The following is a 13,661-nucleotide window of genomic DNA, read 5'->3' on the forward strand; positions in this document are numbered from 1 at the left end:
AGTAATAATAATTTCAGATTAAGCTTAACTCCAAAAGGAACCCCTACTTGTAGTCCTCAACTTCCACCAAAGCTGGAAGTTTCCTTAGAACAACAGAGTTCTGATAATAGAGAACTGAACAGTGGTTTACCTGAAGATCCTGTAAATGATGTAAGTTTTTTTCTGGGAATGTTTCTTTAGTTGCTGGCTGTTTTCCTTCTACTAATTTTCTAGTATAGTAGTACAAGTAACATTCTTTTGAATTTTAAGTTACTATTTTATTGATATTCATGAGAGTATAGTCTAATTTTATTTAGTTTTTGTTGAAATAGTTGGCCAATTCACAGTCTTTAAAACTCTTGATCAATCTAATTGTCTGAATAATAACATAACTTTATTGTAATTGCTTTAATGTCATTTTCAGTGTGTGAAATTTTGACTCCTCTATTGTTATCTCCAGTTAAATTGAGAGTTTGTGAGGTTGATGATATCTGTTTGGTATTGATATAGAAAATTCAGCTTATATGAAATATAGGTCGACTGAGGATGAATTGTTTGAATTATTTTATATCAACTGATTTGATGAATTTTATCAGTTTGGGATGGCCCTAGTGTTCTTTGCATAGGTTTCGGTTATTGAGTGCTTGAAAAATTTTCCAATTCAATTTTCATTTGACCTTTTCTAAAAAACCTAATTTTACCAGATATTTTTTCTGAGACATAATATTGGATTGTGGTTTATTGATGCTCTAGCTTCAAATTTTTAGAACTCTCCAATTCTGTTTCAATTTTAGTCCCACTTTTTTGCTGTATTTTATCCTACAATGGATGAGGAGGCTAAAACACTTGCCAGAAAAGGAACACAAACTCCTTTCATTGGCCTGCAACCTTTCTGTGGTGTAGACAAATGTACCTACAAAAAAGAGTTTCAGGAAAAGGGTGTAACCGAAAGAGAAAAACTCTGGCGGAATCACTCCAAAAAGTTTCCTCGACATTTTGACTCTACAAAATCCAAAAAGTATCTGGATCTTAGTAAGAATATGCTACACCTCCTCAATGGATTCCTCACAGGGCATTGCCGCCTTAGGAAACACCTCATGAGAATGGGTCTAACAGAAAACGACGAGTGCAGATTCTGTGGGGAGGAAAGAAGAAACTCCGGATCATCTGGTGACGGAATGCCTCGTCATCGCTAGTCAACGCAAAACCTGCCTTGGACACGAAACTTAAACGGGTGTTTTTTTTTCGAGGTATATAACTTTAAGTTGGCATTACTGTTCAAGATGGCGACCGATTGAACAGCTGTCAAGTGTTTTATTCTCAGTTTGGTTTGGCAATTCATCATGAATAGACTCATGCCTGAACAACGCTTGCAAATAGTGCAATTTCATTTCGAAAATAATGGTTCTGTGCGGAATACGTATCGCGCACTACGTCCATTTTATTTTGTTTAGCGATGAAGCGCACTTCTGGTTAAATGGCTACGTCAACAAACAAAACTGCCGCATTTGGAGTGAAGCTAATCCTCAAGTGTATGTCGAAACACCGTTACATCCAGAAAAACTGACTGTTTGGTGCGCTTTATGGGCTGGTGGAATCATTGGTCCGTACTTCTTCAAAAACGATGATAGCCAGAACGTTACAATCAATGGTAATCGGTATAGAGCCATGATTACTAACTTTATCATTCCTGAATTGAACAACGATGATGTCCAGGAGCTGTGGTTCCAACAAGACGGCGCAACATGTCACACAGCTCGTGCCACAATCGATTTATTGAAAGACACGTTTGGTGACCTCCTAATTTCACGTTTTGGACCTGTGAATTGGTCTCCAAGATCTTGTGATTTAACACTGCTAGACTACTTTCTGTGGGGCTATGTAAAGTTATTGGTCTATGCGGATAAGCCACAAACCCTTGACCATTTGGAAGACAACATTCGCCGTGTTATTGCCGATATACGGCCACAAATGTTGGAAAAAGTCATCGAAAATTGGACGTCCAGATTGGACTACATCCGAGCCAGCCGTGGTGGTCATATGCCAGAAATCATATTTAAAATGTAATGCCACAAGATTATCTTGCGGATAAATAAAATTCATGTCAATCGAATAATCCATCGTTGTTTTATTGCAATTTAAAGTTCTACAGCTCTAAAAAAAACACCCTTTATAAGTGAGGAATTAGCCTCCTCGAAGCCATCCTGGCTCTTTACGTATGCACTCAGGAGTGTCTTAAAATAAACCTCAAGGGGGCACATGTCTACATCACCACGGACAGCCAGACCACGCTGAGATCGCTGGAATCGTAATGCCAACTTGCAAAAAGTGCATCAAGGCTAACACCTGCTGGACCTGAGTCTTTCTTTTCACCTACCTAAGCCAAAAAGCTCTTGAAGCTGTCACGAGCCGAGCTTCGGGTGACTGCTGACGGGGCACTGTCGGTACAAATGATGTTTGTATGGGAAAGTCAGCAGGCTCTGTGGATCAGAAGCAGAAACAGCTGAACACATGGTATGCCAGTGTCCAGACCTGGCTGGCCTAAGAACCATTCATATGGGGAAGCTGTTCCTGGATACCAGAGAGGTAACGGCCAAGGCCCCTAAGGAGGTTGTCAGTTTTATTAACGCCATTGACGACCTCCTTGGGTTCCCATATATGAGTAGGGTCTGCTATATCGATTCCAAACAACAGCCGATAAATTCAATATGATTATTTCATTGGAGAAAACGGAATCGATGGTCATCTCTCGGGAACTTATCCTATGCAAATTGGCCGTCAATGACAAACCCATCCAACAAACTATTCAATGTACATACTCAGGAGTAGAAATATCCAGCTGCAAGAACTTGTATCAAGAAGTGCGGACTCAGACGAATAAAGCATCCCGAATATCTGGATGCTTAAGAGAAATAATATGTAAGAACAAACATATGACAGCAGAAAGTAAAGTCCGTATATACAAAACGGCTGTGAGGCCAATATTAACATTCGCAGCAGAAACCCGTGCTGAAACTTCCAAAACCAAGTCTATGATGAGAAGTACGGAGATGAAAATCCTAAGGACAATAAAGGGAGTAACACTGCGGGACCAAATAAGAAGCAGTGTTATACGGGAAGAACTGGAAGTGCAGGATATTGTTCGGTTTGTACGGTCAAGGCGCAGGAACTGGAGAGATCACGTGGAAAAATGAGCAACGATCGATGGGCAAAGTGGGCAAAGAACGAAAAGCCAAACTCAAAACGCCCTCCCGGCCGACCATCAAAGAGATGGTATGAGAGTTGGACGTCCACATCGCAAGAGGCTGGATGAACAGAAGATGACAAGACATGGTCTTAAGAATAAGGAAGAAGAAGAAGAGTAGGGTAGAGAACAAAAGATCCCGGAAGGCTTACCGAGCCACAACGACCCCAGTTCAAATAATAATAATAATAATAATATAATATTATGAAGTGACTAATATGGAAGAGAACAAAATAGACTACCGGCAAAAATTATTTGCAGAATTCCACAGAAACTATACCGAACTCCAAGTTTCTGAGCAAAGAGTAGCCGACCAATACCGGGTCATATTGAGAAATAAACTTGTACCCGATGAGAGACTTAACACCATAGAAAATGAAGTCCAACTGAGGCTACAGAATAGAGACCTCACTAACAACGAAACGACAATTGAAGAAAACTACGATTGTGCTGAAAACCAACACAACATCAATGCACAAATGAACACTGAGGAACAAAACAACGCAGATGTGATAGCAATATGTGATGCTCAACGACGGAATATACAGGGTGGACATTTGAAAACGTAACAGACGAGATTACAGACGAAATAAAGTTTTTCGATAGAAATGCTCGGACAGGTCAATTTCTGTTTCGAGGGGGACAACTTAAGATGTAGGTTACGGACGCATAGCGCTTCAACCCTTGCTACTACAACCCTCACCCCCAAATTTTGAATAGGGAAGATGGGGTGAGTGATACCTCATTTGAAAGGTATTTTTATACTGATTTCAGCACAGTAATTGTTTTTTCATTTTATGCATTAGTTCTCGAAATATTCTTAACTAAGTATTTGAAAATGAAGTAGTATTTTCATCGCACTTGTAGTGTTTTGTGAAAAATCGACATTTTGAGCTTCAAAACAACCATGACTGTGGCTTCCTTCCTAACTAACTAACGCATGAATATTTCGAGAACTAATGCATAAAATGAAAAAACAATTACTGTGCTGAAATCAGTATAAAAATACCTTTAAATTGAGGTATCACTCACCCCATCTTCCCTATTCAAAAATTGGGGGTGGGGGTTGTAGCAGCAAGGGTTGAAGCGCTATGCGTCCGTAACCTACATCTTAAGTTGTCCCTCTCGAAACAGAAATCGACCTGTCCGAGCATTTCTATCGAAAAACTTTATTTCGTCTGTAATCTCGTCTGTTTCGTTTTCAAATGGCCACCCTGTATATGCTGCACCCGTAGAAAATCCAGAAGAAGACCAAAGAGAACTACTGGAGCGATCATTTGCCACAATGAATAGATGCGTTATAGATTTTGAGGGCACAGATCCACTGAGACGACCGATTCTACCAGGATTGAGGACATCCAAGAAACTATCTCATCTTCTGGTCATGACCAACAAGGAGATTATACCAAAGTATCTTTCTGACTAGCATGATCTCGTTTTTTACAATGATAATAATAGGTTATCGTGGCGATTACGCCAGAGACCTCAGCGGAATCGCGCTATCTATCTAAAAAACTCAATCGGCAATACCGAAGACTGCCAAACCTCGCGAGAATCGACTGGGCTGGCTGACAGTCCGCCTCGATAGCGTCGACGAGAGCGGCTCGATCGGTCGACGTGGGAACTGTACCGGTAGATAGAGCGTGCGGTGAAGTACATTAATCTCAATTAAGGCCGGTTCAAGGATTCCCACCGCGGTTCAACCGTTTCGTTTCGACCGCTGGCTTGGCGTGCATAGTGGGAGTTTCCCGGTAACGCGAGGAGGAGGAGGTCGAACTCTTTCTGTTTTATATTTTCGCGCTCGTTTTTCTATGCCACGAAGACTGAGGAGGAGACGTCGTCTGGTATCCGAAGAGTCGAGCTGACAGGGACCAAATGCAGGCTTCTGGAGAGATGGTTAGTATTGTTTTAGGATCGTAGAGAATCGGGTTGTTGATGATTGTTTTTTTGGGAAAGCGGTTTGTGTTTTACCTAAAATATTTGAAGTTCGATAGGAAAACATCATATAAGTAGTAGTCCGGGAGCTAGGTGCAATTTTGGTTGATTATTTCCTCTCGAGAGATACTTGGTGAGATGCATCAGATAATAGTAAGAAAAAGCCTCGTGAACGTCAGCCACGACTCGGTTGGGGGGGAGAGCGGCGGCAGCCCCCCAAACACGAAGAAAAAAAAATACATTCAGTCATTTCCTCCCAAGTGAAAATTTGTCAAATTGTAGCTAACCCAATATCTAGACGAAAAAATACAATCAGCTGGCTATAGCATGGTGGATTATACGTCAGCTGGTGCCTCTAACATGAAAAAAACCAAAATTTTCAATGACAGCTCTGACAGCGACTCTGATACTGAATCAGAGAGTGGAAGTTACTAAATATTATTGTGCAACATGTGGAGAAAGTCCTTTTCTCGCGAGTGTGGCACTCTCTGATTCATTATCAGAGTCGCTGTCAGAGCTGTCATTGAAAATATATATTTTTTTTCATGTTTGAGGCACCAGCTGACGTATAATCCACCATGCTATAGCCAGCTGATTGTAATTTTACGTCTAGATATTGGGTTAGCTACAATTTGACAAATTTTCAGTTGGGAGGAAATGACTGAATTTGTTTTTTTTTCTTCGTGTTTGGGGGGCTGCCGCCGCTCTCCCCCCCCCCCAGAAGAGTCGCAGCTGACGTTCACGAGGCTTTTTATTACTATTACCTGATGCATTCTACTAATTACCGTTTGAGAGGAACTTGGTCATGTATATCTGTTGCTGGCTCCCGGACTATAGTAAATATTGATATAAAAAAATTTTTGATGGAAATGTAGCGGTGAGATTCGAACTGGTGTCGATCTTCCAAAATCCAAATAAAACATTGTAAATTATAAGGCCGAGCGCACACGAACGACTTAACAGGTTATTTGAAAAATCTACCATAGTAAAACACATTTTTTTGGCAAAATTCGATTTTATTATACAACATAGTTGCCTTCGAGGGCGATACAGTGATTATAGCGATCTTCCAACTTTTCCATACCATTTTTGTAGTACGATTTGTCTTTCGCTTCAAAATAGGCCTCAGTTTCGGCGTTTACTTCTTCACTGGCGCTAAATTTCTTTCCGGCAAGCATTCTTTTGAGATCTGAGAACAGGAAAAAGTCGCTGGGGGCCAGATCTGGCGAATACGGTAGATGCAGACGCCCAATTCATGCAATTTTGCCATTGTTTTCATTGATTTGTGACACGGCGCATTGTCTTGATGAAACAGCCCTTTTTTTTCTTCAAATGGGGCCGTTTTTTAACGATTTCATCCTTTAAACGACCCAATAACGCTATATAATAATCGCTGTTGATGATCTGGCCCTTTTGGAGGTAATCAATGAATATTATACCTGCGCATCCCAGATAACTGATGCCATAACCTTGCCAGCTGACTGTTGTGTTTTTCCTAGCTTTGGATTCGGTTCATCGTGTGCAGTACACTCAGTTGGCTGTCGATTGGACTCCGGAGTGAAATGATGGAACCATGTTTCATCCATTGTCACATGTCGACGCAAAAATTCAGGTTTATTGCACTTAAACAGCTTCAAACAAAGCTCAGAATCATTAACACGTTGTTGTTTGTGAGCTCGCGCGGAACCCATTTTGCACACAGCTTTCTCATGTACAAATATTAGAAAATGCTATGATATACACGTTCAGATGATATCTTCACAATGTCTGCTATCTCGATCAACTTCACTTTACGGTCATTCAAAATTATTTTGTGAACTTTTTTGATTATTTCGTCGGTGACAGCCTCTTTTGGGCGTCTACTGCGTTCTAACTTGAAATCAACATTACCAATAACTATTGTATTCTATCCATCACAACAAAATTGATTAGCTACTGAATTAGCTTTGGATAAACTCATTATGCATAAAATATTGGTGACCAATCCAAATAATCACCAATATTTTATGCATTTTGTTTCTTAGGGCCCCAAAATTTCAAGTGTTAATAATAAACAGTAGTGCCTCACAACAATTATTGCTCTAATTTTAATCAAGTGTTTTATCTTCCGTTATCGACTGATGAATTATAGAATTATCTAATTGAGTGCTGTGATGACAATAATGATTGTTACGTCGATAAGGCGCCATTTCCATAATCTTGATTTTCCTCGAATCTCTTTGTGGTCATCCTCATTCGCTTTCCAAACCAGATCGGACGATTTTTCTATGAGAGTTTTGCGTCATCGCCAAGGTCTGAAAATAATATCGGTTCGTTAATTTCTATAATAAACGTAGGCAACTGTAAATTACCAGTGCGGTAAATTACTCCAAACTGATAACCCATAAGCATCCGCTGACAGTGCGGTGACGTATCCTGTCAAGGCATCATCTCGAAAATTCGTTCGGACTTTCGATCCCATTTTTTCATTTAACATTTTTTCATTGTTATTTTTTTTTGGGGAAATATTCACGCGTATTTTTATGTGTTCAATGAACATCACTGAGCAATTTCAGATTATTTGAAAAATTTGTCGAATATGCGATATTAAATCATTACATTTATGGGGGAATTGAAGACTTTTTTCGATTATTGAAAGTTCTTTTTCGAATACGAGCACCATAAAAATTTAATGGCACAAATAAAAATTGACTAATTTCATAAACAAATAGTTTTAGGATAATTGATGTTAATGTCGCCAATTTCCTATCCATTTACGTTACGACGCCACTGCCCCGAGCTATCGAACACTTGATTATAATTGTCTTTCTTCATTAAGGAGGTAGAGTATATCAATTATTGAGATTGTAATTTCAAAACACACATAACTGATATCAATGTTAACGACAGTTGACCCAACTAATAAAGTCAGTCCTGAGTTTTAAAAAATGAAAAAAATATTCTGCATATTTTTTATCTTAGACGTCAGTCAAACCTTCGATAAGGACTGATACTGCTAATCAAAATTCAAAAGCCCTTATTCTGTTGCATATTGAAAGCTATTTTCCAGTGGCTGATGTTGTTTTATTGTGCATTTATGCAGAATCAAATAACAAATAGCACAATAATAAATTAACAGGTATAATTCGAATGACGTATGTTTCAAAAACAGTGTTTATGAAGTCAACAGATAGTTGGTGGTTTTATTTAGAGCTATAGAACTTTAAATTGCAATAAAACAACGATGGATTATTCGATTGACATAAATTTTATTTATCCGCAAGATAATCTTGTGGCATTACATTTTAAATATGATTTCTGGCATATGACCGCCACGGCTGGCTCGGATGTAGTCCAATCTGGACGTCCAATTTTCGATGACTTTTTCCAACATTTGTGGCCGTATATCGGCAATAACACGGCGAATGTTGTCTTCCAAATGGTCAAGAGTTTGTGGCTTATCCGCATAGACCAATGACTTTACATAGCCCCACAGAAAGTAGTCTAGCGGTGTTAAATCACAAGATCTTGGAGGCCAATTCACAGGCCCAAAACGTGAAATTAGGCGGTCACCAAACGTGTCTTTCAATAAATCGATTGTGGCACGAGCTGTTGCGCCGTCTTGTTGGAACCACAGCTCCTGGATATCATGGTTGTTCAATTCAGGAATGAAAAAGTCAGTAATCATGACTCTATACCTATCATCATTGACTGTAACGTTCTGGCCATCATCGTTTTTGAAGAAGTACGGACCAATGATTCCACCAGCCCATAAAGCGCACCAAACAGTCAGTTTTTCTGGATGTAACGGTGTTTCGACATACACTTGAGGATAAGCTTCACTCCAAATGCGGCAGTTATGTTTGTTGACGTAGCCATTTAACCAGAAGTGCGCTTCATCGCTAAACAAAATTCGCTTATGAAAATCGGGAACACAGAACCATTATTTTCGAAATAAAATTGCACTATTTGCAAGCGTTGTTCAGGCGTGAGTCTATTCATGATGAATTGCCAAACCAAACTGAGAGTAAATCACTTGACAGCTGTTAAATCGGTCGCCATCTCGAACAGTAATGCCAACTTAAAGTTTTATACCTCGAAAAAAAACACCCTTTATTTCACGTAAAAAGAAGTCTAAAGGTGTTAAATCACAAGACCTCGGTGGCCAATTGTGATCACCTCTTCGAGAAATAATACTATCAGGAAATCCATTGTCCGTAACAGTTGCACCAACCCCTTTTTTAGAAAAAGTAAGGTCCAATCATACCACCAGCCCAAAAACCTCACCAGTGACACGTTGAGGATGAAGAGGCTCTTCAACAATAATTCTTGGATTATCCGAACCCCAAATTCGACAATTCTGCCCAACGTAGTTTCCGAGGTGAAAATGGGCCTCAATACTAAGATTTTAAATTAACCTGTCACCATTTTTCATACATTCAAGTCCCTGGTCCTTGGTGTTTTTTTATTCAGTAATTCAGTACAGTACGTATATCAACACTTGACCTTGAACGAATTTATCGATAAAGCGGATGCTGCTATTGTTTACAATGTTATGGACATGTTTGAATTAATTAATACACTTAAAACATGTCCACTTTTTAATGAAACCCTTCCAGCTTCCTACTGAGTTGAAATAAGAACGAAAATATATGCCAAACATTATGAATATGTATATTAGAACAATTAATTATGGTATGAAATTTGATATTTATGATAATTAATTATTTTGGACTTGAAAATTTCCAAACCCATTTAATTATGCATTGGATTTTGGTATATACAGGGGGTATTCCTAAATTGGAGGTACAAATGAAAATGACAAACATCTTGGAACATTTAAAACAAAAAAATCCTATAAACATGGGCCGCAATTGCTCCTTTTACAAGATACAGGGTGTTGAAGTTTGATATTTTTCTCATAGCACCTTCACTCATAGCACATTTAACTTAAATTTGGCATGGATATTCCAATTTCGAGGTTTTCATTATGTGATATGCTAATTTTGAATGCAAATCTACATGGTGATATTTTTTATTTCCTCTAGAACTTTTTTGGTGGACCACTGGTAGATAAGAGTTTTTTGGTTCTGTCTGCTACCGATTCCGAGAAAAAAATTCTCTTGTAATCCTAAGGAAAATCATTTCTAATATAAAGATCCAGTTAGTAAGCTGTGATGAATCAATCAAGTTTAAGTTTTGATACTTATTTACCAATCTGTAGTGAAGATTCGATAAACTGGTATAATTATCCCTTGTATCTCGAAAATTAAGTGTTTGCTGACCGATGTTTATAGGACTTTTTTTCTAAAAATAAACAAAAAAACTCTCATTGTCCTTTTGTACCTTTGATTCAAGAACACCTGTTTACAGGGTGTTTTATAAAATATGCGTAAGCCTTCAGGATGTGATAGCTCGTCCAAAAATATGAAAAAAAGCTTATATTAACTCACCCTCTGAAATACACCATTTTCGAGATACAGGGTGTTGAAATTGGAAAAAAAAATTGTTTTTTGCGAATATTTCTGTAATAGTACCATTCATTATACAGGCAATAGATTCGTAAGCATTGTTCAGTTATTTAGAAAATTATTTTGAAGTGTTAACTGTAGTTTTCGACTTTAAAAAAAAAAAAGTTAAAAGTAAAGACCATGTTTTTCATCATAAAAGTTAGTTTTTTTCAAAAACGATCGACTCTAGAGCTACTTTCATGTATAGAAAACATTGATAGGCGTCACACTACCCCTTCAAAACCTTCATAAATTAAGACTTAAAAAAAAATTCCGCACAAAACATAGCTTATTACAATTAGAAAATGCTCACGAAAGCTGTTTTCTGTACAATAAAAGGTTCCGAAGATATCCGAAAAAAACTATTTTTTTTTTCAATTTCAACACCCTATATTTCGAAAATGGTACATTTCAGAGGGTAAGTTGATAAAAACTTTTTATCATATTTTTGGACGTGCTATCACGTCCTGAAGTCCTGCGCATATATTATGAAACACCCCATATAAGAATCAATTATTTCGGAACTGATAAATTTCCAGTCCCTGTGAATAATAAGAACCAATTAAAAATTTATACGCAAAAAAGGATATAAATATGTTATTCGACAGGAATTAACATGAAAGTAGGATCGAATCACTTGTTGTATACCCTGGCGCTGAGAATTAATTATAATTAATTCAATGTATTGGAAGATTTTATTTTTCGGAGAATCTTTATTGTTGGAAGTCCTCTATCGGTGTGCGGTTGTGGTGTGAATATTGAAATTTGTTTTTTATTATTCCGCGGTTTCGTTTTTGATTCGATCTGATGTATCGTGCGATGTGAAAAATTATTTTTCGCGATATAGCTTTCGGTATACAGGGTGAGCCTTAAAGTTAAACATTGAATTCAAGAATAAATTTCTTATCAAATAAAACTTTTCATATAATATTTCTCCAAATTCGGATCGGTGAAAAGATACAGACTGACTGTTAAAAATCCAAAACAATGTTTTTCCTTTTCACCTTCAACATGATTATGCATTTTTTATTGTGGAATATAAATAGAAATTTTTTTCAATTAAGATTTTCTTTCTATTTTTAATTTTTTTCAAGCTGAAGCCTCGGCGATCCAAAAAACTGTACGAAATTATTCAAAAAAGCCATTTGAGATACAAAATCATTTAAGAAAACAAAATGATTACTTATAGTATCTAGCAAAATGTATCATTTTGAAGATATTCAAGGTTGAATGATAACAAATCGGTGGACAATTCGACAAATTCCAACTCAATTATGGACCAACCCAAAATTTTTTAGATGACTGTTACAAAATCAATGTTTCCAAATTAGAATTTGATCACCAAAGAGGCATTACTCTAATTTTGTCTCAGTTTCTTCAAAAATACTCTTGAAGTAGGCAATTCTTTCCACTAAAGTTGGAACTATTGTAATATTCCTAACTTCTACTTATCATTAAATCGCAAATTATTTTTATCCCACCTCCTCAGGGCAAATATTGACAGATCACTAGAATGTCACGTGGTGATATTCCCTCTTAACTAAGAGTATGAATCAACCGATTGGTTTACGAACCACGAGCAAGTTCGGGTCCCGGAAGAGAGATTTTTTTATTTATATTTAGTATATTTTGAATGATTTGCATATTCCATGAGATGAGGAGGAAATAATAAACCATAGTATAAAATTGGCACTTTTTTTTTGTTTAAATGTATTCTGAGATGGCAAAAATAATGCACTTTGTGTGAGATTTGCAATATAATTCAGAAATGAATTATTATTCACCAATTGTTGATAATTAAGTGTTATAAAACGTTAAAAAAAATGTGTAAAACGATTTTCATTATTTTGAAGCATGAATGGCATGCAATTCGAATATCCTAGGATTTGTTCTAATTTAAATTCCTTCTTACATTGAATTGCATTTTTTACAATAATACCAAAACAAAACAAGAAAATTCTAGCATCAACATACCTCTGAAATGATATGTCACCTGATCCTCCTCAATAAAGGTTTTTCCAATGGGGTTTCATTTTGATTCTCTGGCAACTGTCACTCTTTGAGCTGTCATCTTTTGACACTTGACAAGTAAAAGCTACCACATTAGAGGAGAGCGGACAAAAAACGCTTCCACAACGCAATGAAATTGTTAAAATATACTGAAAAAATGGTGAAAATTTTGCAGTGTCACGGTTCACAAAAGTAAAGCACTCTTAGGTCGACGTGGAGCACCTTCTCGGCTGGCAATAGTGAAAAATTCGAGCTGTTGGGGCAAGTTAGTGATGTGAAGGATCTAAACGTGTGCGTCACATAAAAAGAACTGAGATTACTGCAGCCCGTAGTGTTGACGAAAATCCAGGTTTGTCAATTCTGGCCGGAATTTAAGGATATTGAAGCATAGTGAAAGGATAGTAAGCCAACCGCCGTTTGACGGCAAGGAAATAGTCACCAGGGGTCGCTACTGTAGTGGGATTTGGATTTGGAGAAGTAACTCGATAATAGATAGCGCTGAATCATGAGCTATAGATGGCGCAGAAATAATACGATAATTTATTCAGTGGCGTGGTTGAAAAGGGGTCGCATGACATTGCCAACAATTTTTATGTTATTATTAGGTTATCACAAATACACGCCACTGGCGTAAATGCTTATTACAGAGCAGAAAAAATATCAAAATATAGAAATCTTCTGACCACTCTATTTCAAATATTTTAGTTCTTTCTTCAAAATAACACCGATTTTTTCAGAGGGCTCCACTTTACGGACCAATTTTTGACAGTAAAATTCGAGTCAAACGTGAGTACAACTAGATGGCGCTCAACATCAACAAAATCGAAAAAAGCACTACACTGGCTTACTATCCTTTCCTTATACTATGATTGAAGTGAATGATGTTTATTTTCAACAATACGGCGCTACGTGCCTCATAAGCGGAACAATCGCAATTTTTCGAGAAATCTTTTCTGTTCGTGTTATTTCTCTAAGATGTGATCACAATCGGCCACCTAAATCTT

General features: G+C 37.4%; 1 protein-coding gene across 4 annotated transcripts in view; it reads left to right on the forward strand.

Moving 5' to 3' along the window:
- The window catches only part of LOC123686906 (protein Aster-B-like), a 36,365-nt gene that overhangs the window by 369 nt on the left and 22,335 nt on the right, over positions 1 to 13,661 (forward strand). For 2 of the 4 annotated variants that reach the window (XM_045627003.1, XM_045627002.1), the window contains exon 2: positions 18 to 150. In XM_045627003.1, coding sequence (XP_045482959.1) covers positions 18 to 150 — 133 coding nt within the window. Of the gene's footprint in view, positions 1 to 17; positions 151 to 4,800; positions 5,120 to 11,367; positions 11,510 to 13,661 lie in introns of those variants that run through there. The other 2 variants (XM_045627007.1, XM_045627006.1) reach the window with 2 other exon arrangements.

The sequence above is a fragment of the Harmonia axyridis genome, chromosome 1, assembly GCF_914767665.1.
Source record: "Harmonia axyridis chromosome 1, icHarAxyr1.1, whole genome shotgun sequence".
Taxonomy (NCBI): Eukaryota; Metazoa; Arthropoda; class Insecta; order Coleoptera; family Coccinellidae; genus Harmonia; species Harmonia axyridis.